This window comes from Chinchilla lanigera, unplaced genomic scaffold (genome assembly GCF_000276665.1).
Source record: "Chinchilla lanigera isolate Chin_1 unplaced genomic scaffold, ChiLan1.0 scaffold00016, whole genome shotgun sequence".
Taxonomy (NCBI): domain Eukaryota; kingdom Metazoa; phylum Chordata; class Mammalia; order Rodentia; family Chinchillidae; genus Chinchilla; species Chinchilla lanigera.
The window spans coordinates 15,491,836-15,514,321 of NW_004955417.1; the positions used below are offsets into that span (position 1 = coordinate 15,491,836).

The window sequence follows — 22,486 nt, forward strand, 5'->3', positions numbered from 1 at the left end:
TTGATGTAAAACATTTTCCTTCAGGAGGAAAGCAGGAACTAGACATGAAGGAAGGATAGTTTCTAACATTTTTTGAAAAATTTAGCCAGAGTTTCTATTTGGGCTGAGACCAGAGGGCAGAATCATCTCAGTGGCCTGTTATATTTATGAATATTACCACATAGCAAGCGAATACTCTTGTTTTTATAAAAACATTTGTGCACACACAAAAAGGCAGTAATACATTAGTATTTACATTTATTTCATGTATGTAGTTTAACACTCATTACTGAACAAAACTGGAATGCAAACAAATATACAAATACCGTAATAAGCATTATCAAATAAAAGAGCTGGCACTAGTGTTATAAGCATATTAATGGACCTGGTGAGGAAAAGTGATGGAAGATTTGCAGCCCATGACATATTTCTTTTTTGCCAAAAGGAAATGCTCAGTAGCACCATAATGGTAATACTTAAAGGAACACACAGGATGGAACATTTGAACTGTTATTAATGAGGTGAAACTGCTCTATTTAACAGTGAATTATACAGGAAGTTAACAGTACAGGCAGTATTTTGGCCAACTTCTGCTTATGCCAGCTGAACATCTCCAAAACAAAGCAAAAGTATGTAAAGCCAACCATACACGGACCTTGTGTACTTGGTACAGTCTCTGCACCATGCTTTGATTTCATGGTTGGAAAAGATACAAATGTGTTAAAAACTGAGGTTATGTAAAGTTTTTCACTAAAGCCTGAGTGTGTCTTTGGTAGGCTAATACTTTTTCAGCATTGTTATTAATCACATTCATTTTATCTATGGTCTGTATTTTTCTATATAATCCAAGGTGACTAGAGGACAATATGGATAACAATACAGGAAAATCATCACATGAGTAGGCCCTTAAACCTCAGTCTATCCCAAAGGCACCAAGAATCAAGAGGGTACAAACTTCCCCTTAGTAAGAGGTGACTTGTTCTGGTAATACTTACAACCGAATGGGATTTTATTTTGCAGTTTTATATATCTTATTTGTTGTTGTCAGTACACTTAATTACCTACCTTTACATTTTTCTTCTAAAATGGCATCGACAATGTTCAAGATACATAGAATACCAGGTATTTCTATTTCAAAGTTGTGCAAAAACTGCCACAATCTTGCTCAATGTGTCTTAAGTATCCAATGGTTACAAAAGGGCTGCATTAAGCATTATGTATCCACATTGCATATGAAGAAAAAAAATGAAATTTTAGTCCAGTTATGAACAGAAATGTTACAGAGTATCATATACTAAGAATAACCTGATACATTCTTTTAAACATATCCCTTAGTGGTTTCAATAAAATGTCACTAACCACTTTTCTCTAAGCCTCAAGTTTTCTTCATAAGAATGCTGTAGAACTGCATTAGTATTTTATACTGATTATAAATTAAGCCAAATTTCTATCTAAATACACAGGTATGTGCATCAAGCAACGTTTTGTGATAAGCACACAAAACATGCGTTACTCTTAAGATTTATTACTCTTCTAATAATGCACTTTTAAAGCCTTCATTTCATAGTTTGGTAATTAAGATCCACATGAAACACAATGCTTTGCTGAACACAGAAAAGATATCTGCATTATGATTATGATAATGGCGTTTGCTGGTAATTTGAAATCTTACAGTCACATACAGTTCAACCAGCTCCATACAAGCTTGTTCAGTGGTAATTATTTTTGCAGCACTTATGGGCCTAAATTTCAGTCTGAATTGCAACTTTTAATTCCAAGGTCTGATGTGAGTGGTTGTTATTTGTTTCTTTTAGTGCATCACCAAAATACAAATCACCATTAGGTTTTATTCCACTGTTACCATGTTCTTCAGCAATATGACTTGGCTGTGGAACTTCTGAACATGAAGCGGTCTTAGTAAGCAGAGAAATGCTACACTGATGTGGGGAGTTTTCCAGGCGGTCGTTTTCTACCTCAGGAAGAATGTTAACAGTAGCAAAGCGGGTATGATAATCACTGGAACCATGACTGCAAGAAGTTTTCATGCTTTCTAGGTCAGAACAACTAAATTCAGAAAAATGACTAGAGTGGGAATCTGCTACAGATGGCATACTGTCACTGAGGGATGGAGCCTCAAATTCACTTGAGTTCGTGCTTTGTTGTTCTAACAACTGTGCATCCATGTCCTCTCTGGTCTCGTTTATCTTCATGTTACCTTTCTTCCTCAATTTACCACTTTTTGATTTTTTTCCTGCTGTTGCTTCTTTGGACCACTTGGTGGCAGCGGATTTACCTTCCGGCAAGCCACTGGATGAACAAGCATGGCTCCGGGTGGCACTGCCATCGTCCACACTACTGCTTCCACTGTTGTGCCTGAACTTGGGTGGCTTCGATTCAATATCTACTTGTACCTCCAAACTGTTGCCTTCTCTGGAAGAGAAGAGAAACAAATATAAACAATGTCTGGCCTTTTATTTTTATTCAGATGATAGTAAAGGCGAAGAGGTTTTTAAGATACTAGATCTCTTCCATACTAGGCAAGTGCTGTAGTACTGAGCCACATCCTCAGTTTGCTTTTTTTTTTCTTTTTGGAGACAGGGTCTTGGCTGGGCTAGCACAGAATTTGAGATCCTCCTGCCTCAACCTCCCTACCAGCTGGGGTTACAAGTGTCCACCACCATGCCCAGCTAGGAAGGAGTTTTTGTATGAAAAACCCAAGAATATATATGATATCTGTCAGGACATACTAACATAGGACAAATCCTATTAAAATAAAACTACTGTACTTGGGATGAGGACTGTCTTTATAATGCTTCAATTCTTTTTAATAGCAGATACATTTATTGTTTATGCTATTATAGGTATTTTGCTACTCTCCATTATTTTTTAAAGAACAGCCTTACTGAGATGTGATTTAAACACAATATTTACCTGCATAAAGCACACAACTCCATGGTTTCTAGTTTCTTCAGAGTTGTGCAACCATCATTACCTAACTTCAAAACATTTTTATTATCCTCCAAAGAAACTCCCTGTACCCATTAGCAATCAGTTTCCATTCTTCCCTCCTCCCATGGCAACCACAAATCCACTTCCTATGTTTATGGATTTGTCTACTTTGTGCATTTTACCATATTCCTAAAGAATTTAACAGCTTATCATCATTATTCACTGGTAATTTTACCCAAAGAGAGGAATAGTTCCTTTGCAATTAACTTTAAAGCACTTTTTACTTTGCAACACAATTTCCTTACTTGTCCAGTGGGATATAGGAATTCAGAATGGATCCTGCCATTGCTTTGGTGCTGGCGTTATCACTAACTGTTCCCAGGCTGACTGTGCCAGACTCTCCACTTAGACTGTACCGTTCTTTTTGCACATCTGCTTGTACTTCCAACCTTAAAGAGAAAGGCATCAGGCAAAAACCAAAATCATGCATAATTCAGCGCTACTATAATATGCAATTTTAAGTAATTCACTTAAGAACCCTGGTAATAAGAAGCTACTTTAAAAACTTTTTTTTTTCCAGTTTCCTCTGATTGGATTATTCAAATTCTACTCCATCACACTGGACAGTACCAGGCATCAAACGGAATGGGAAAAGTTAGCTTTCTGCCAAGTGAGGTAGTAAGAGGACACCACAAAAAGGACACAATGATTTTAACTTAAATATGCGCCATTATTCTTTACTCAGGATGTGGTATGTTCCGGTACAGAACAGTCAGAATACATTATCAACCGTTAAACATAACACGTCAGTGAATCAAAAAAACCCTGCAATAAAAATGGTTCTATACATCACTTCTGACTTTTTATTTAAGTATCTTTGCAGTGTTGGGATCAAACCCAGGGAGCTGTAAATGCTCGGAAGTGTGTACAACTGAGTTAAATTCCCAGCCTACATCTGACTTATTTTTAAGTAAGAGATAACATATGCCACTCAAATTAGGAGTTTCTGTTCAAATGCAAACTATCAACTAACTTTTCTTTGAATTCGTATCCTCTCCTCTCCATTAAAAACAAGGCTAACAAACAAGTAAAGAAGGTGAATCAGGAGGAAACAAGGGAAGATAAAGACATGTTAGTTTCTCACACTTAATCTCTATGGCTGTTGCTCAGATCTGGTGAGAAGTGACAATTCATACTTCAGGACACAGGCCAACTAGTCTGGCCGCACTTTGTGCACTCCTTCATGTCCTGACTCCTTTTCCCCAGGCTTCCTCCAAAGCCTCATCTCCTAATATCAAGGTGTTGATACCCCCAGAAGGAAGGTCTAGGCTAAGCATTACCTAATACTGAAGCAGCTCCAGCATCGACTGATTTATCATATAAATTCAGACACATGCAAGGAACAATTGGCAGAATGCTATTTGACTTAAGTTTTCATCACGTAATGGGTATATTGTGACAGAAAATTCAAACAGTAAAAATCTCTTTAGTATATAGAAATAAATTTCATTTTTAACGTGGCTATTAGAATCATCACCATGGGATGCATTCAAATTCTCATGTAACTGACATTTTCTACTTCACAGAAGGTAGAAATCAAGCAAGCCCAAGTGCCCTTACCTGTTAAAACAGTTTACCATGGCACTTCCCGACAGACTCCCGGTTATGCTCGCTCCAGCAAGGGCCATGGTGCTGGCTGTTTCACTCAGGTTGTCTCGAATGGCTCCTATGCGATCCATGTGGCTTCCACTTGCACTCAAACTGCCAGTCAGGCCACCAACACTTCCCTCCCCTATGCTAGGGTTGTGTCTTGCTTCTGCTACTGATGTTGTATCTAAATGTAAACAATTCAAAGAAATTAAACACAAATGATCAGTAATTTCCCCTTCTTGAATTCCTCCACGCTTTCAGACATGCTATTTTTAAATTATAAAAAACATGTAAGGATAGAAAAAAATGTGTGGCAGGTCAAGGACATATAACTATGGGATAAGAGTAAAGAGAAATACCTCAGAAAGTATAATTCGATGAGGGATTATACTATTTCTTTTAACCCAGAAGATTTAGGAATTCTGTAATAAACTCATTATTGAAAAAATTAGTTGATTTTGGAGGAAAACTACATGACAATTTTCAATAATGGTGTCATCTGAAGATGATCTCATTCTCTAGAAGAATGAGTCAAAAATTGATTTCTAGATAAGCGCTCACAGTTCCAATTGCCTACTAGCTATTGTAAGATCTGTAACATTATCTTACAGTCCTTTTCACATGCTTTGTATGGAAGGAGTCATTTCTTCATGTCAATATTTGAGTTCCTATTAGAGAGCCAACCAACCACGTGGTGACAGAAGTTGTTTTCAAAAAAAAAAGGAGAAGTAAAGGAGAGTGGTAACAAGTGCACAGATATACACACTAGAGCACCACGTTATATAATGTGATCAGGAAAGGCCTCTTTGATAAGGTAACACTTATAGAGACTCAGAGAAGTGAGCCATGAAATTATCTGGAGGAAGAGTATACAGGAAGAGGGAAGTACAAGTTTAAAAGGCTAAAGTGGGAACATGCTTGGCATCCTCCAAAATCAACAAGGGGTGGTATGAAGGAGGAGGATGAAAAGAGGATTCAGAGACACGGTTAGGGTATACTGTATGGGGCCTAATGAGCCATAATAAGGATCTTGGATTTGCCAATTCAGTTATAAGTCACTGGGAAAGACTAAGTATAAGAAACACAAGATCTAACTTACGTTTGTGAGGAGTAACCATGGCTACATTTTGAGATAGTGAATGAAAGCTGAGAAGCTGATAGATAATAAAGAGACTATTATAATACTGGAGAAAAGAACAGCTTGGAATAATGCAATAGCAGTGGAGAGGGTAAAAAGTGGTGGAATTATGGCTAAATATTGAGGGATGCAGCATAATTCACTGATCAAATTTAGGATATGTAACGGGTAAAGGGGAGTCACCGTAAGTGAACACTTTGGACTCATGTGACAGAACAATAGAGAAGTAACTTACGGAAGTAAAGATGATCAGAGAACAGATTTTAGAGCAAAGAACTTGGTTATCACAAATTAAGATTGAAATTCTTGACATCCAAGGGTAGACTAAAGGGGAGAGTTAGAGATACAAGTCTAAAGTGTAAGGGAGGGCTGGGGGTATGTATAGCTCAGTGGATTAAGTGCGTGCCTGGCAAGGCTGAGGTCATGAGTTCGATTCCCGGTACCAAAAAAAAAAAAAAAAATATGTGTATGGGGAAAATTCCAGCCTAGATGTAAATGTACAGAAGTCAGTCTATGTGTTTTTTAATAGATGAGATTACATAGGCAGTAAGTGTAAGCTCAGGAAAGGAAAATAAACCATCAAATAAGACTGAAAAGAAGTAGCGAGGAGATACAATTAGAAGTGACTTCCCAGAAGACAAGCGAAGGAGGATATGGTCTACCACATCACCTGTACTATTTTCTTTTTCATAGCAACTGGCAGACTTTAATATCCAAGAACAATTAAGTCCATCATACACACATATTAAAAATATAGGAAATTTCATGCAGAAATTAACGTGAGGACAAGAATTGACCACTGTATCTGGTGCCATGGAAGCCACTGGGACTGTGTTTCAGGGCAATGGGAGAGTGAAATTCTGTAGCAGTAGGGACAAAATTCTGATTGGAGCTGAGGTAAAGAGAGAATGAGAAGTAATAAAGTGGCATTATTTTTTTTACACATTTGCCTGGTTATTTTCCTAAGACAAATTTACATAAAAAAATTGATGCAAGATAGACATGCACTTTTTAAAAAGCTTATTAACTAAGAGCCTGCTGGCAATCTACAAAGGCCTTTTCCTTAATCACTGCCATGGTTATTGTTTTAATTTGTATTTCTTTGACTAACACTAGTTTGAAGGTATTTTTGACTTATTGGCCATCTGCATTTGTTCTTTTAATTGCTTTTCTCTCCAAATTCTTTAAGTTTAGGTTTTAAAGATATTACATTCCCATTAAAAGTTATATACAAAAATTATTCCATTCTCTTTTATCCAGATACCTTCCCTTAACAGTTCATTTCATTGACGTTCTTCTGGATGAACACTATCCGGTCTCATAAAAGGAAGACAATGAAAATTCTAACTTGCATGTTATCTATGGCTGCCCCTACTTAAAACTATTCATAAACACAATTTCTTCCTCTGTTTAAAGAACTTACCTACAGCTGTGTTAGTTCCACCAACATTTATATCATTTTCATCATCAAATTCAATTCTTACTCCCTTTCCATTGCCTGCTGAGACTCCACAACCTCCACTTCGGCACAGAGAAATTGGAACAACGCCATAGACATAAGCTAACATAATAGGAACACCAATACCTAAAGAGGAAGTAAATGAGTCATAAAAACACAGAATCATAAAAACATGAACTTTAGAAAACCCTTTTAAAGCAAGGTATACAGGAGAAAGTGATGGGGTTCTGATGATTTGGCTGGAACACTTGCCAAAAGTGGATTTACCCAGTTCTTAAAGGACACAAATTCCAGGCTCCTAGCCTTTGAGGTGACACATGGGAGGGAAAGGAGAGAGGGAGAAAGAGACAGACAGGCAGAGACAGAGACAGCAGGGAGGAATGTTCTTCTTTTTCAGTGCCAGGCCTCTGAATGAGTGACTCCTGGCTACTAAAAATTTATCAAGTGCTCTAAATCTCTTATGTGTACAATACTTGTAACCAATACACAGTTACTGAATGAGAGACTTTCTATAAGCTCAAATCAAACAGTCCTTAAATAACATTTACAAAGTATCCCCCCTCTTATTTTCAACAATATAATACTTCAAGGAGCCCTCCACGAAACTCCTTCAAGTCTGAAGTAATTAGTGTTTTAAAGCATTTTCTTACCCACAGTCACCGCAGCTACTACCGGAGACACGATTACAGACAAGGTCACGCCACCTGCGATGGCCAGATTCCGTTTGTGCTTTGAAACATCCTTGCCTTCGTATCGATTGTGAATCTTCAATTACAAATGAAAATGGGGGTAGGGTATTAAAGAGAAAACATACTAAGTATTTCATTTAGATAAAACAGACCTACATGTGCTAGAAATTTAAAGCAATTTCTCACATACTTTCATAGTTGAATGTCCTAATTCAAGATATACCCATTATTATTCTGAAAATGGTCTCACAAATAATGTTTCTTAATAATACATTTTTTATAAGATGACAATGATTCAACAGATATTGCTCTGTGTTAACTTCTAAAACGTTTCTGAGTAAAAGGAGGGTTTATAATTTACAAATAGTATAATGAAAAAGAAATTAAGACTATTTGCATCATAATTATCGGTTGAATGTTTAATAGGATACTTTTAAGAAATTCAGCATTTCACAGGTTTCTTTGTAAACAAGATTCCCTAAATGGCAAAAATCAGCCCCTAGGGGAGGTTGCCATAATCCTTTTTAAAAAAACACTGACCTTAAAAAATAGTGCTACTAAACAGAATTTTTTCGCAGGTATCTTTTTACACAAGAAGAAAATATTAACAGATAAATCAAAATCCTGAGCTCATCTGCAGTTCAAAGTGAAAGGTACAGAGAACAAAAGGAGAGTGAGTATTGGTTACCCAAGGGCAGGTCACATCCTTGTATGGTACTGATGTTAATAAACAGAATTTAATATTACCATGTGAGCTACTACATGAACTATGGGAAACAGCTCAGCATCTTTTTCTCAGGGCCGGCAAGAGCTAAAGCTTATTAATAAAGCATATTTTCCCATGTGTTTCAAGACACATTCGAAACAGCCTCAAGTGTACAGGCGGTGTCTAACATAAAATACTGGATCTATAAACAGTATTAAAGACAAAGAATAATAAAATAACCTATGATTATGTGGTTATTAAGAGGCTGTAAAATACAATGTTGTGGAATAGATTAAACAGTGAAAAGCAGAAGTGAGGAAGTACAAAAAGCATGCATGAGACAGGGAGCATTTCTACTTCCTTACTCAGAATCCTGCTTTCCAACACTGACTGTATGATCCCCAGGAACGGGACTCTGTACATCTCTTACAGACTGTGTAGACTGCAGACACTCCCAACGTTCTTTTCATTTTCTTTTAGTACTGTAGCTAATTCTTGCTTTTACTCCCATCCCTCCTTACTCCCATTCCTAGGAAAGTGCACTGACACGGAGTAGTACAAATTATCTACAAACCAACAGTGTAGACTTGTACAGGCAGACAGTTACTAGAAGGGAACTCCAGAACATTTTGCATCCTTAAGTACCAATGTTCACTTAGTGATTGTATCACTTGCCCTGGGTAACCAATACTTACTCTCCTTTTGTTCTCTGTACCTTTTACTTTGAACTGTAGATGAGCTCAGGATCTGGTTCAGAAACTTAATTGTTTCTGTTTGCTATTTTTGCCACATCTTCCATCTTTCTATTTCAAACAAAGACCCAGCTTTTGGGCACTTCATTGACTTACTATGTTTTCACGGTTTGGATCCCTAACACCATAAGACACTGTTCCATCAGCTTACAGCCCTTGGGCATGTTTGAAAAAGAGCATCTTGTAACTGCACCTAAGACTGCAACAGTGCAATAAATAATCTCTCTTCTACAAATTATTTGTAGGCAGAAGCAGTTTAACAGTCGTTCTTTCCTAAGTATCTGAACAGTTTTATTTTCAAAAAATCTTGCTTTGAATAACATGAGAAATTATCTTCTATACATATTGGAGATTTTCTCTTTTAAAGTTTAGGTTTATGTACATAAAACCTTCCGAAATAAACACTAGGTTTATAAACATCTATGTTAGCCATCAGTCTCAAAACAGATGGTTTGCTTTTGGTTTGCTTTTATCGTGCTGGGGATCTAACCCAGGATCTCCTGGATGCTAAGCAAATGCTCTACCACTGAGCTATATCCCAGTTCCTAAAATGAATTTTTAAAAAATAGTATATATTAGTATGTTTCTGATTATAAAATCTATGTTAAATATAAAAAAACTGCGTGTTATATGAAAAAGTATCTACCTTATGCCAAGTTTGGTCCCAGAAATCACAAATAGAATTAAAGGAAATAATTTTAAGAAATAGAATCTAACTCAATATAAAAATTTTCTAACACTAGCCATTTGACAACAGAATGGGCTGATTCATGAGTTGGTGTCCAAACAGCTAAACTGAAAATTATCAGGGATCTTATACAAAGAATACACTAATCTAAGTCAAATTCCAGCTCTATTTCTCTGTGTAACTGAAGACAAATTAAATAAACTTTTTTAAACCTCAATATTCTACCACATAAATTACAGACTATAATTAATATACCTAATTTGCTACAAGATTAAAATGGGTACATAAAACACCTGTCAGTTCCCTTTTTTAAATGTGCTATCCTTTATTCCACTTAGGTACAAAGTGCAGATCAGATAGTTTCTGAAGGTTCTTTTCAATTCTGAGATTCTAATAGCAGCAGACTTCTTAGCACTTTATAAATTATCTCATTAACATGTCAAAAACAACCATATGCTTAACGAAGTATAATTCAACCATCAGTAGTCCCAAATAAGTGCTGGTGTTTGGACTTACACAAATTGTTATCATCTGTAAAACTGTGTATTTACTAATAGCAGTAATACAAAGGAAGAAAACTATGAACAGATGCGGAAAGAATGAAAGAACTTGCTAACTATTTCTGCCTGAGGTCATGTGTTATTTAGCTATTAGTTTTTATTTAAAAATCTCACAGCACTGACTTTCCTAGGATATACTCATGAGAAAAATGTCAGGTATGTCAGGATTTGTAATGCAAATGTACTAGTTTTCAGATTCAGATAGTTTTAAAGCAAAATTGCTTTACAAGTATACATAGTGGCCTGTCAAACACCGGAATTATTTTAGGAAAAACAGTAACCTTTCTATAATGAACAAAACTGAAAAGTACCTCTGTCTACAAACAAACCAAAACAAAACTAAAGGGACATACCTAAAGATTTAGAATAAGCTAACAAGTCTGAATTTTACCTTCCGGCCCACATACACAGGGATGCCAATAATCATTGCAGGGATAGCAATGCCCGCTATTAAGGCAATTCCCACAGGAGCACCAACAAGGGTTCCCAGCTGCCACAAGATTTTCTTCTTTCGGCTCCAGGGTTTCTTCCCCCAAAAAGTACACCCTGATGGACTAACAAGAAAAATTATAATGTAAAGTAATTGCTGCAAAACATCACGACAGATTGGTACAATACATGAAGCAATACTTAGAAGAGGAAACTTCTCATACTTAGTTTTTCCCCCTTTGAATTATGAATTCATTTAAGAGCCAGAAAATTAAGATTCACTATAAATTATATTAACAGAATACTGGTAATCTGGGATTCAAAATTTACCCTTAGTGCTCAATAATCTTCAAAACCTTAAGTTAATTTTTAAAACTACATTAATGTAAAACATGCTTATTTTATCCCTGTTTTAGATATAAAATTGTATCTGATTATATCATAAACTCACTTTGTGGCCTAAATGAGGAAGTTTATATATGAGAAAATTAAATGGAAATATTCATAATCTACTATAACTACCTAAGATATTAACTACTAGCATTCTACTTCAACTAAAAAACAAAAAAAGGAAACCTCCACCTCCTATTTTTGACTTATTTTTTATTAATTCTAAATGGCAGCATAAGCTGCGTGTGGTGGCTTGCACCTCTAGTGAGAGGCTAATACAAGATCACTTCTGCTCACGAGTTCCTGACCAGTGTGGGAAACAAGTGAGACCCTCACCTCAAAAAAACAGAAGAAAACCCCAAATGACTAATAATAATAATTTGGTACCACTTAACTTTATGTAAGCGGAACAAAATTTATCTCTTTTAAGTATTTTATAAATCCCATGTTTAAAAATGCTTTAGGATACTTTTCCAAAAAGTTAGTTGGTCTTACAATATAAAATCATATTTACATATAAATAGCTCCTTTTATAAGCTTACCTCAGATAATGTAAATCAGAGATTTCTTTCATACATAACCAACAAAACTCACAACCACAGACTGCACATGTCATGTGATTGCAACTTCCGTCATTCATCTTTATTATATAAGCAGCACATCGAGGACATGGCTTTATATCATCAGCTATTGGGAACACAGAAACACCTGTTAAGTACATAAAACTGGTCTAAAAATAATTTCTATTATATTTTCAACTGTAGTAAAGGAAAAATCTTACTATGTATAGTTCATTAACCCTATAGCTTCAGCCTGCTGGTTTTTTCTTTCCTTTTGAAAGGGAATATACTTAACTTTAAAATTTCAAGTTGTAAACATTTTTCAAACATAGTAGCAAAACAACAGGAATAACAAAAGAATGAAAAGAGAAAGGAGAACCCGGAACAGCCTTGTGCAAAAGCTTGTCTTGTCCAGACCCCACAGCTATCTTCTCTTAGGGGCACTGCCTGTTCTAGAACTTTTCTAAACACTCCACTTAAATGTAGATATTCTGTATGTTATTCCTTTAGTGAATGAATACTGAAAGAGAGTAGCAACTGCTACAGGATATCTCAGTTTAGGAATTTAATTCCTTCCACGATTCTAGTTGGAAGCCGAATTGGACAAGAACTCAATCAAATTTCCCCATAACACTGAACTAACCACTGAATTTGATTTGGCTATCAACTGTCTTTGTCCTTTTTATTCATTTATCCAAGATGTTGGTAGTATATGTTCTTTGTATAGTAATATGCTCTTTGTTAGTATATGTTCTTTATATAGTAAAATGGTGCTAACTTAAAATCAAGTGGTACATAACTTTAGGAATCAATGACAGCTGGGGGTAGTGGCACATGCCTATAATCCAGCAATCTGGGAAACGGAGGCAAGAGGATTACAAGTTTGATCCCAGCCTGGGTAATCTAGTGAGACCTTGTTTCAAAATAAAAACTAAAAAGGCAGGGTCAGGGGTGTTTGCTAATGACATAACTCAGGGTGAAGACCGTGGGCTCAATCCAGTATGTAGCGGGGATAAAAGACAGAATTGGTAAGAGTTATTTCAAATTATACAACTATTTTGAACTTTGGCACTACTTAAAGAGCAACCTGTGATTATTTTACTGTTACTATTAGCAAGTTATACTTTCTAATTATAAATACAGTATATACAGCTTAAAAAGGTATTTACAATGCTAACCAGTGAATCTGAGTATTGTTCTAATTTCTTGCATCATAAGCATTAAGGTATATTTTATTTCTGTTTCCACAAATCTTATGGCCAAATATTATCTGTACTTATCAGTGAATCTAGGTTTCCTTAGTGCCTCTTCTAGGACAAAGCTAGACTTTAAAAACTGGTCAAGGATCACAATTAGCGTTTTAACAAGTCAAGCAATTTTAAGCAAACTGGTAATTTTTATGTAGCCATACCAAGCAAATGGTAATTACTGAAATATAAAAATTAAAAACATCGATAAGTCAGGATTTAAAACAAGAGCGTAAAACCTGTATTAAAAAATCTAAAACAGTGGGGCATGAAAGAAAAAAACTGGCTTTTATACCTAATACAAAATTTAGTACATCAAATAAAAGAAATGCTAATCCTATCTGCTTATGTATCGTGTTACGCTTCCTGATACTAGAGTATATTTAACAGTACCTATCTTAACTAGAGGTGGGAATGAAGAATCTCTAAGTTTGGCTCTGATCCATATAATCTCTAGAACAAATTGAAAGGTATGAAGTAATCTCCCCCTTCATTCTTAAGAGTTCTACGACTAAGGTTAGAGAGTAAACATAAGCATGTATTTTTGATATGTATCTGTTTATATGCACTCATGTTTCATTCTCTGGGTACTTATCTATGAAAGGCTGGTTTTTTGCTTTTTTGAGACAAGGTCTCCCTAGGTAGTTGAAGCTGGTCTTGAACTCACTAGGTAGCCCAGGCTGTCTTCTAACTTGTGGCAGTCCTCTTGTCTTAGCCTCCCTAGTTTTGAGATATGTTTTGTTTTGTTTGCCGTTTTCTCACACAGGATCTCCCAGGCTGGCCTCAAGTGCACAGCAATCTTCCTGTTTTAGCCTTCTAAGTGCTGGGATTACAGGCGTTAGCCACCCAGTCTGAAAGGTTGTTTTGTTTGCTCTTGTTTCTTTCCTCAAACAAACAAACTAGAAAGAATTTACTGTGCACATTATACACTTCTCTCAAAGCTTTCATACTGCAAAAACCCTAAATGAAACTGTATAAAGGATTACTGATTAGTTAATCCATCTTCTATTTCCCAATCATTAATTATGCCAGTTTCATGATACTAAAAAAAGTTTCCTATTACTTCTTAAAGTGTTTACCAAGACTTATTTGAATACTGTATTTATGTTTACTGCTAAAATATAGGCCACTGTCATACTAAGAAGAAACAGTTTACAAAACGCTATCTCAAATGTTTTCAGCCCTTATCTGTTAGTATGAGACAGAGGTGGGTGGGAGGGAATTAAATATTCTTTATAAAAGGGGAAAATAACAGTAACAAAAATTTCAAAAAGACAGTTCGTTGAAAATGTCACTGCAAGTACATAAACTTCCTAGTAACTATAAGAAAAAGTCTCATGGATGCAATACCATGGCAGTTTAAAGACAAACATAAACACTGTAAATTATTTAATTTAATTTAATCATAATTTCATTATGATTAAGCACACATTTATCCTCAGTGATTGATTAGAAATCAATTATTATAAAATCAATTATTATTAAAAGTGTAATGAATTTTCCAATCTAACATGATAACGGGAAACAATACCAAGATATCCAGAATAACAGTAATTAGTAAGACCGTTTTAGATAGTTGTTCACTTTCTCTTTCCTTAGGTTTATAAGAAGCCAAGTTAAAATTTTCTGTGTGTGTCTTTTTCAGACAGGGTCTCCCTATACAATTCAGGCTGGTCTCGAACTCACTTTGTAGCCCAGGCTGGCCTTGAACTCACAATGATCCTTCTGCCTCAGCCTCCCTAGTGCTGGGATCACAGGTGTGTTCCACCATGCATGGCTCTCAAATTTTACATTTTTTATAAATTATCTGTTCGGAATCGTTTGTTCCGAAAGCTTTGATTTTTGAAGTACTGCAAGTACATGTAAAAATGCACATACTTTAATAAACTTTTAGAATTATGAGATATGAATTTTAAATAAACATGGAACAAATACTAAGTTAAAATTTATTTTTTTAAAAAATAATCAACATAGGAGGCTATATTTATTCCAACAGTGCTACTATGTGCCTCAAATCATTTTAAGGGTTTCTTTCAGAATTCTTTCGAAGCTGCTTTCTATATATATACAATCATTCTCATTATCAGTCACATTTTACTTTGGATGAAACCTAAACCAATATCCATGATTCAACCATGATACTTTAGCTATGAGTTTTAGCTCTAAAGGATCTTTTGGTCATCCCCAGATATCTCCAAACGTCAAACGAAACTGAAATTGATTTGGCAAAATCTAAATGCTATGCCAGTAAGGCCTTCCAGGATAGCACTGCTGATGTATACACAAATCCTCGCATGTGACTACACTGAGCAGGACCAGTGCTTGTTTGGGTGACTCACTCATAATCTTTATTTGAAAAATACAAAAGCCACCTCTGTGTTGTTTTTTATTTAACAATGGTCTAGATATAGTCAAATCTCCAGCAGGTGACTGTGGTTTCTGTTTTCCTATTTCAGATAACTAGAGCACTAGTATCAGCCAGAAAATGCTTCAACCCTATAAATATAAGCATTGGTTAGTATGTTCATTTTAAAGATGAGGCAAGTAGGTTGTGCAAGGCCACACAGAGTAAGTGGAAAATGGGAATCTGAATCCAGGCAGTCTGATTCCAGTGCCCATGCTTTCCTTCTCTATGTGTTCGTATGTCTTGTGACCAATAAACATGCTACCCCTGCTGAGAGAACAGGGGTATTACTTCCAAGAGAACCCATGTATTTTATTTATTTACATTATATAAAGTATTAAATGTTTTTACATGTTAAAGTTTAAATAGTTTTTTCTAGTAGCAAAACTACACACTACTGGTAGGAATGTATATTATTTCTCTATAAATTATAATTTCTTTATACATTTGTGCATTTCCAAGGTTTTTTTGTTGTAACTATACAGAAATATTTTTCTAAATGATGGAAATCCCAATAAACAAACATCCTGTCATATAAAATAGTGATTTTTGAATGTTTACTTAAAGAACATTAAGATGTTCTGCATTTTTTAATCCTTGAGATCTAGGATATATACACTGCTCATATGTGGAGCCCTTGATTTTTAAATTCCTGGCTAAAGACATCTTCCAGTTCTTACTGTGCTCGTCACTAAGGTATGCTTTTTATATCCTTGATCCCAGGAATGGATATCTAAAACAAAAAAAAAGTTACTTCCCAAAATACATAAATAAAAAGAGTTCCAATAATAAATGAATTTTAAATTTAATTTAAATTTTAATTTTCTGATATTTACACAATTAGAAATAATCCAAAGGTAAGGGGATATATTAACAAGTAATATTTTATTAGAAATATGTGCTAAGTTTTGCATAAGACGCCTTTGTAAACAACAGGTTCATATTATCTCTGGATCAGTTATATAAATAATCATAGCTTTTTCTTTTTTTTTCTTTTGGACAATAAAAATCCTTTCAATGTTAGAAGTATTTTCTCCACAGGAAAGAGTGTTTCTGGGACAGAAAAGCATTTAAAAAAAAAAAAAAAACTTTTAAAAAGTGAAGAGAGAACAAGTGATAACACTAACCCAACACTTTTTAAAATTAAAGTAGGTGCCCCGTATGTGTTCAATATCTTACTAGAAAAAAAATCAGACATCAATACCTGCTGCTCCAGACTCCTGGCTGTAACTGATGGACGAAGAGCGTACGGTTCTCAGACGTAAGCTCTGGGCTCTCTCCTGTCGAGCAGCATCACAGGTCTGGTTGGGGTGCCAAATCTGCTTACAGTGATAGCAAAACTCTGTCCCACAGCCTTCTCGCCCACACGTTAATTTTGGACAACTAGCACATCCAAATGCTATCACAGCGTATCTTCAAAGAATAAAAAATACGACTTAAAATGTGATATAAAGCAAGAGCTATTAAGTACAAAAAAGCGTCTGACTAAAATGTTGCTCTTGAAAAACACTTTGTATTTATGCATTAGCAAATAGTTACAAACTTTGACACCATCTTACCAAAATATAAATGAGAGAAAAAAGTACAGTTCACAAAGACAGTTTAAACACATTTCTAAAGCTCAATTTTTAGCGTGCATGGGCGTGTATGTGCGTATGTGGTGGGTGTGCGTGTGCAGTATTGGGCTTTCTACCCAAGACCTTCACAGTTAGCTACAGTCCCAGCACCTTGTGTATTCTGAGACAGGATCTTGTTAATTTGCTAAGTTACTGAGGCTGGTTCGAATTTTTGAACCCCCTGCCCCAGCCTCCCAGAGAACTGGGATTACAGGAGTATACTACCAGACCAGGCTGATTTTTTTTTTTAAATGAAACAACTTTATTAATTAAAAATCTGAATACCACACAATTTAGAAACTTAAAATGTAAGATTCAATAGACCCCAGCACATTGACAGAGTTGATTAACTTACAACATTTAATTTTTAGGTAGGATACTAAGCTGTATTTTGCTTAATCCCAAACAAAAACTGCATTAAATTAGTAATGCATATACACAGAAACAACTAGAAATAAATACACCAAAACTCTTAACAGTGGTTTTCCTGGCACTGGGATGTAAAATTTTCTACTTTATATATTTCTGATTTCCTATAATTACTTCATACTTTTAAAATCAGAAAAATTAGAAAAAATTAATCATTTAAAAACTATAATGAACATGGATCAGCTATACTTCTTAATTAACAGCATACTGTGCCAAATTACAAGTTCTGGGAGTTTAATTTATGCATAGATTCTCACATTGTTTCTTCTAAGCTGCTTGATAAAAAACCGTCTTTGGTGCCTACCTCCTTCCTACCAAAAAGCACAAAATTTCTCAATCAAGAAGTAGTTTTGGGACTGGGTATTATTGTGCATGCCTGCAATCCTAGCACTGTAGCAAGCTAAGGCAGGAAGATGGGCAAATGCAAGCTCAGTCTGGGTGACTTAGTAACTTAGCCAAGCCCTTGTCTCAAAATAAAAAGTTTAATACAGGGCTGAGGATATAGCTCAAGGTGAAGGCCATGGGTTCAATCCCTAGTAACACAAGCAAACAAAATGATAGTAGTTTAAATGCTTTTGCTGTAGATAAAAGGACTAAAAACAGATTTTGCGACTAACTCTTAATACCTATTGTAAAACTTTTTCATTTGAAGTAAGTTCTGGGAAATCCTGATATTTATGTCAGAGAAATGAAAACGTATGTACAGGAATGTTCATAACAATTCTATTCATAATAGCCAAAACCCAGAAAGAGCTCAGATGTTCTTCAAAAAGTAAATTGTTATTCAGTAAACTATGGTGCATACAAAGGCATACCATGGACCGCTCAGCAATAAAAACAATTACTGACACAGGTAACAACTTGGATGAAGCTCTGGGAAATGCTGAATGAAAAAAGTAAACCTCAAAAAGTTATGAACTATATGCTTCTATTTATATTAACATTTTTGAAATGACAAAACTTTAGAAATAGAAAATAGATTATTGGCTTCCAGGGGTTAGCAAAAGAAGAGAGTGGAAGAGAGGTGGGTATTATTATAGAAGTGCAGCAGGGATATCTGTCATGATGGAGCTGCTCAGCTTCTTGACTACGCTGATGGACACGTGAACCTACATGTGATACATGCTATATAACTAAGTACTTATATGAACAAGTAAAACTAGGGAAATTTTACTAATATTAGTAGATTATATGTATCTATATCAATATCCTGTATAAGCAATAATTACATTGTGATATTAGGTGCACAGGATCTCTCTGTATTATTTCTTTTAACTACATGTGCATCTACAGTTATATCAGTGAAATGTTTAATTAAGAAATTTCTAGGGGTTTCTAGCTCTCTGTGAAGACAGCAACAAACAAATCTTATCTACATTCAAGAGGCTTTTGTAAACAACACAAATTTCCCTTAGAAATTTAGAAGAGTTTTCAGGGCTCCTCTTATCACTAGCAATAAAATTTCAGTAATAACTTTAACTGAGATTTTATCAAATATCAAGATAATCTGTAAAAGAGACAGGAAGTTCCTCCATTTTTAGAACTGCTGTTCCCTTTAAACTTTTTATCTTAAATTCCATTTATTTCTGATGGATAAATTCTCTAATTACCACTTTGTACCACAGATGTATTTAAACTGTACTGAATAAAAAACAATTTAAATCAACACGGGGTAATTTAACAAAGTTTCATTTCCCTGAACCTTAAGACAGAAAGCTTATTCACTATAGTCCCAGAAAAGACACTGCACTCCATTTTCTACTAGTTATGACACCAAAATAACTATGACAAAATCTTTATATAAAATAGCAATTTCAGTGAAAAGGACGTGGCATTTTCTTCTAACTCTCTAACCTTTTATTGAAGGAAAGACGGAGGAAACGGAAAAACCAAGAGAGTGTAAGAGACCGTGTGAATGTAGGAGACAATGCTAAAACCAAATATATTTTTAAGTCAATCATAATTTATAAGGCCCGAAGAATTAGGCCAACTGATACAAATTCCACTTTTACCACTTACTACCCATGCAATTTTAATGTAAGCTACAGAATGTCCCCACAAGTTTTCTCATACATAAAAAAAAGAGATATACTGAACTTTAGATTAGACTTAGTACTCAGCCCAAATCATCAGCTTTGGCCTTGGCCTTAGCCTTCAGAAGTCCACATAAACAAATGAGTACTTCAATAACATTGCTAGTATACTTAAGACAGTGCTAGTGCTTCACTAATGACCATATAGGCATACAATTTACTATCATTTCTGTATCAATAATCTGAATTGAGTATCTGAACTGAATATTGTGTCTGAGAACTCAGAAAAATAAACACTGATAGGCACTTTTAGTCATAACAGAAACTTTTCAGGTGGCACAATTTTACAGAAGAATTGAAGTAAAATGCTGTAATCTTTAATGATGATTGGGAAAGCCAAATTTAGCTACAGATTTAATTTTCAAATAATTAAAAAGAGAAATAAATTTTACAGTTAACACTCAAGAGTGGACTAACTCGATAAATTTAGGAATACAACCCTTTTAAGTAAATAAATATTTATAAAAATATGAGATAGACTAACAGAAACTGGGTAAGAGACATGTCTCCTGTGTCTTGTGTTTTAACCTGATAATGGAAGAAGGTTATTAGAAATGTTATTTTTATTAATGAAAATCTACAAAAAATTTTAGTACCAATTAATAGTGTTTGGTACGAGAATAGTATATACTGAATTACTTGGTGTTAAAATATACCTGGGTTAATTTTATGGTTAGGAAGAAGAAATTTGGAAGAATAAGTTCAGTTCAAACTATTAACTCTTGTTTTTTTTTTTTTTGTTTTGTTTTGTTTTGCTTTGCAGTTCGGGGAATCAAACTCACGACCTTGTGCTTGCCAGGCAGGTGCTGTGCTGCTGAGCTAAATACCCAGCCTCCAAACTATTAACGCTTATAATACTTTTATGAATGTCTGTTTTTCAGTTGTCATGACTTACAACTCCCAAAACATAAATTTGCTTTCAAGTGTGTTGTATAATGACATTGGTTAAATGCTGTACATACAAGTATGATCCTGGCACTGTAGCCATGCATTTCTATGAATGACTGCCAAATACATGTTCAGATATTACCTATATTCCTTATGCCTGATTCAAATAATGAAGTTTTAATTGAAGTCTTTCAAATATTTAAATTAAATATTTAAATGATTAAAAAAATTAAAATAGGGGAATGAGTATAGCCTGGTCAGAGCAAGCATGCCTTGCATGGGCAATGCCCCAGATTTGATCCCTAGCACTAAAAAACAAAACAAAATAAAGCAAAACACAATGCTTAGGATATGGAGATAAGGAATAATAAATGAAAGCTACAAGAAGCTTACTGTATCCTAAGAATTTTGCTAGTAATAACATTAAGGATGGATCTTTTTTTTGTGGTTTTTTTAAAAATTTTTTTCTGGTACCGGAAATCGAACTCATGACGTTGCACTTGCCAGGAAGGCACTGTGCCACTGAGCTAAATCCCCAGCCCCTAAGGATGGATCTTTACAACAACAACTTGATAGAAGAGGGATTCAAAATCCAGTTTGTACATGTTCATAATAAATAAAACTCTGATTTTTTAGTTAGCGCTCACAAAGTAGCCTGTTTCAAAGTGTAACAGCCAAGTTTTATGCAACCGGGTAAAGTTTTCTACATAATACAAACACAAAACATGTAACATTAAAGTTTATAAAATATTCTCTTAAGAGAACCAGCATAAATAAAAATATATAAATAAAAGTCACTTCTGTTATGTATTTTCTATATCTTTTTTGGGAAGGCTACTGACAACCCCAACACCCAAAATTAATGTACAACCAAATAAATTAAGGACAATTCTTTATTAAATTGATATCAAGTGGGTGTTTTCAAACTATAATCTTTTGAAGTGTTTCTATTATTTTACATTTTATATGTGAGTTAACAGCTAAGTTATCCAAAATATACAGAATACTGAGCCACCTTACTTTTTAACAACGAAGTCTCAATAACAAAATGTTAAAGAAAATCCCAAAGGGTGCTTCTGAAAAATTTTAAATATCACTAAGACATATACATACAAGAGGGTTTATAGAGTAACAACAATGAGCAGTGTCATTCGCCTGTAGTCCTAGACAGTCACCTGAACACAGCTGTTTTGAGACCAGAGTGAGCAACTTAAGTGAGAACTCATCTCAAAAACAACAGCCCTGTTATCTACCACACAAGTTAAGGACATTGTCAGCAGGATGATTCTACAATTCAAAACCTAAACTCGAATATTTAGAAAGGTAGTGGTATTTAAAGTTATACCAGAACAATACGCATGAACCTATCTTGGGTAAATCAGAACATATGGCCACTTTATCTATCACTGGGTTCAGAAGTTCCCTGGTTGTCCCTGAACATTCACATCCCCTCTTCTTTAAGAGGTAACCACCAAACTATATGTATTTACTCATTCTACTGTTAACGAAAATTTGTTTACTATTATGAACATTGTTATGTATCTCCTGGTACACAAGTAAAGAGCTTGTCCAAGGTACTTAACTAAGAGTAGAATTCTTGGGGCTGAGGATTTAGCTCAGCGGCAAAAAGTGCCTGCCTGGCAAGCGCAAGGTCGTGAGTTCGGTTCCCGGTATGGGAGAAAAACCAAAAAAAAAAAAAAAAAAGAGTAGAATTCTTCATTGTGAATGTAGATTTAATTTTAATAGTGTGACGTTAAGTGAGTGAATTCATTTATATTTTCTTTGAATGTTTATCCTTTTAAATTTAATGTTTATCCCTTTTTTATATAATAATGTTTATCCTTCTAAATGTAATGTTTA

General features: G+C 34.8%; 1 protein-coding gene across 1 annotated transcript in view; it reads right to left on the bottom strand.

Moving 5' to 3' along the window:
* Window positions 1-220: 220 nt before the first annotated feature.
* Window positions 221-22,486, bottom strand: part of Rnf19a (ring finger protein 19A, RBR E3 ubiquitin protein ligase) — a gene marked incomplete at its 5' end in the record, with an annotated part of 51,536 nt that continues 29,270 nt past the window's right edge. The window contains 8 exon segments of the mRNA XM_005381865.2: window positions 221-2,409; window positions 3,234-3,377; window positions 4,549-4,762; window positions 7,140-7,301; window positions 7,826-7,940; window positions 10,962-11,124; window positions 11,932-12,076; window positions 16,805-17,013. Coding sequence (XP_005381922.1) covers window positions 1,722-2,409; window positions 3,234-3,377; window positions 4,549-4,762; window positions 7,140-7,301; window positions 7,826-7,940; window positions 10,962-11,124; window positions 11,932-12,076; window positions 16,805-17,013 — 1,840 coding nt within the window. The 3' untranslated portion in view covers window positions 221-1,721.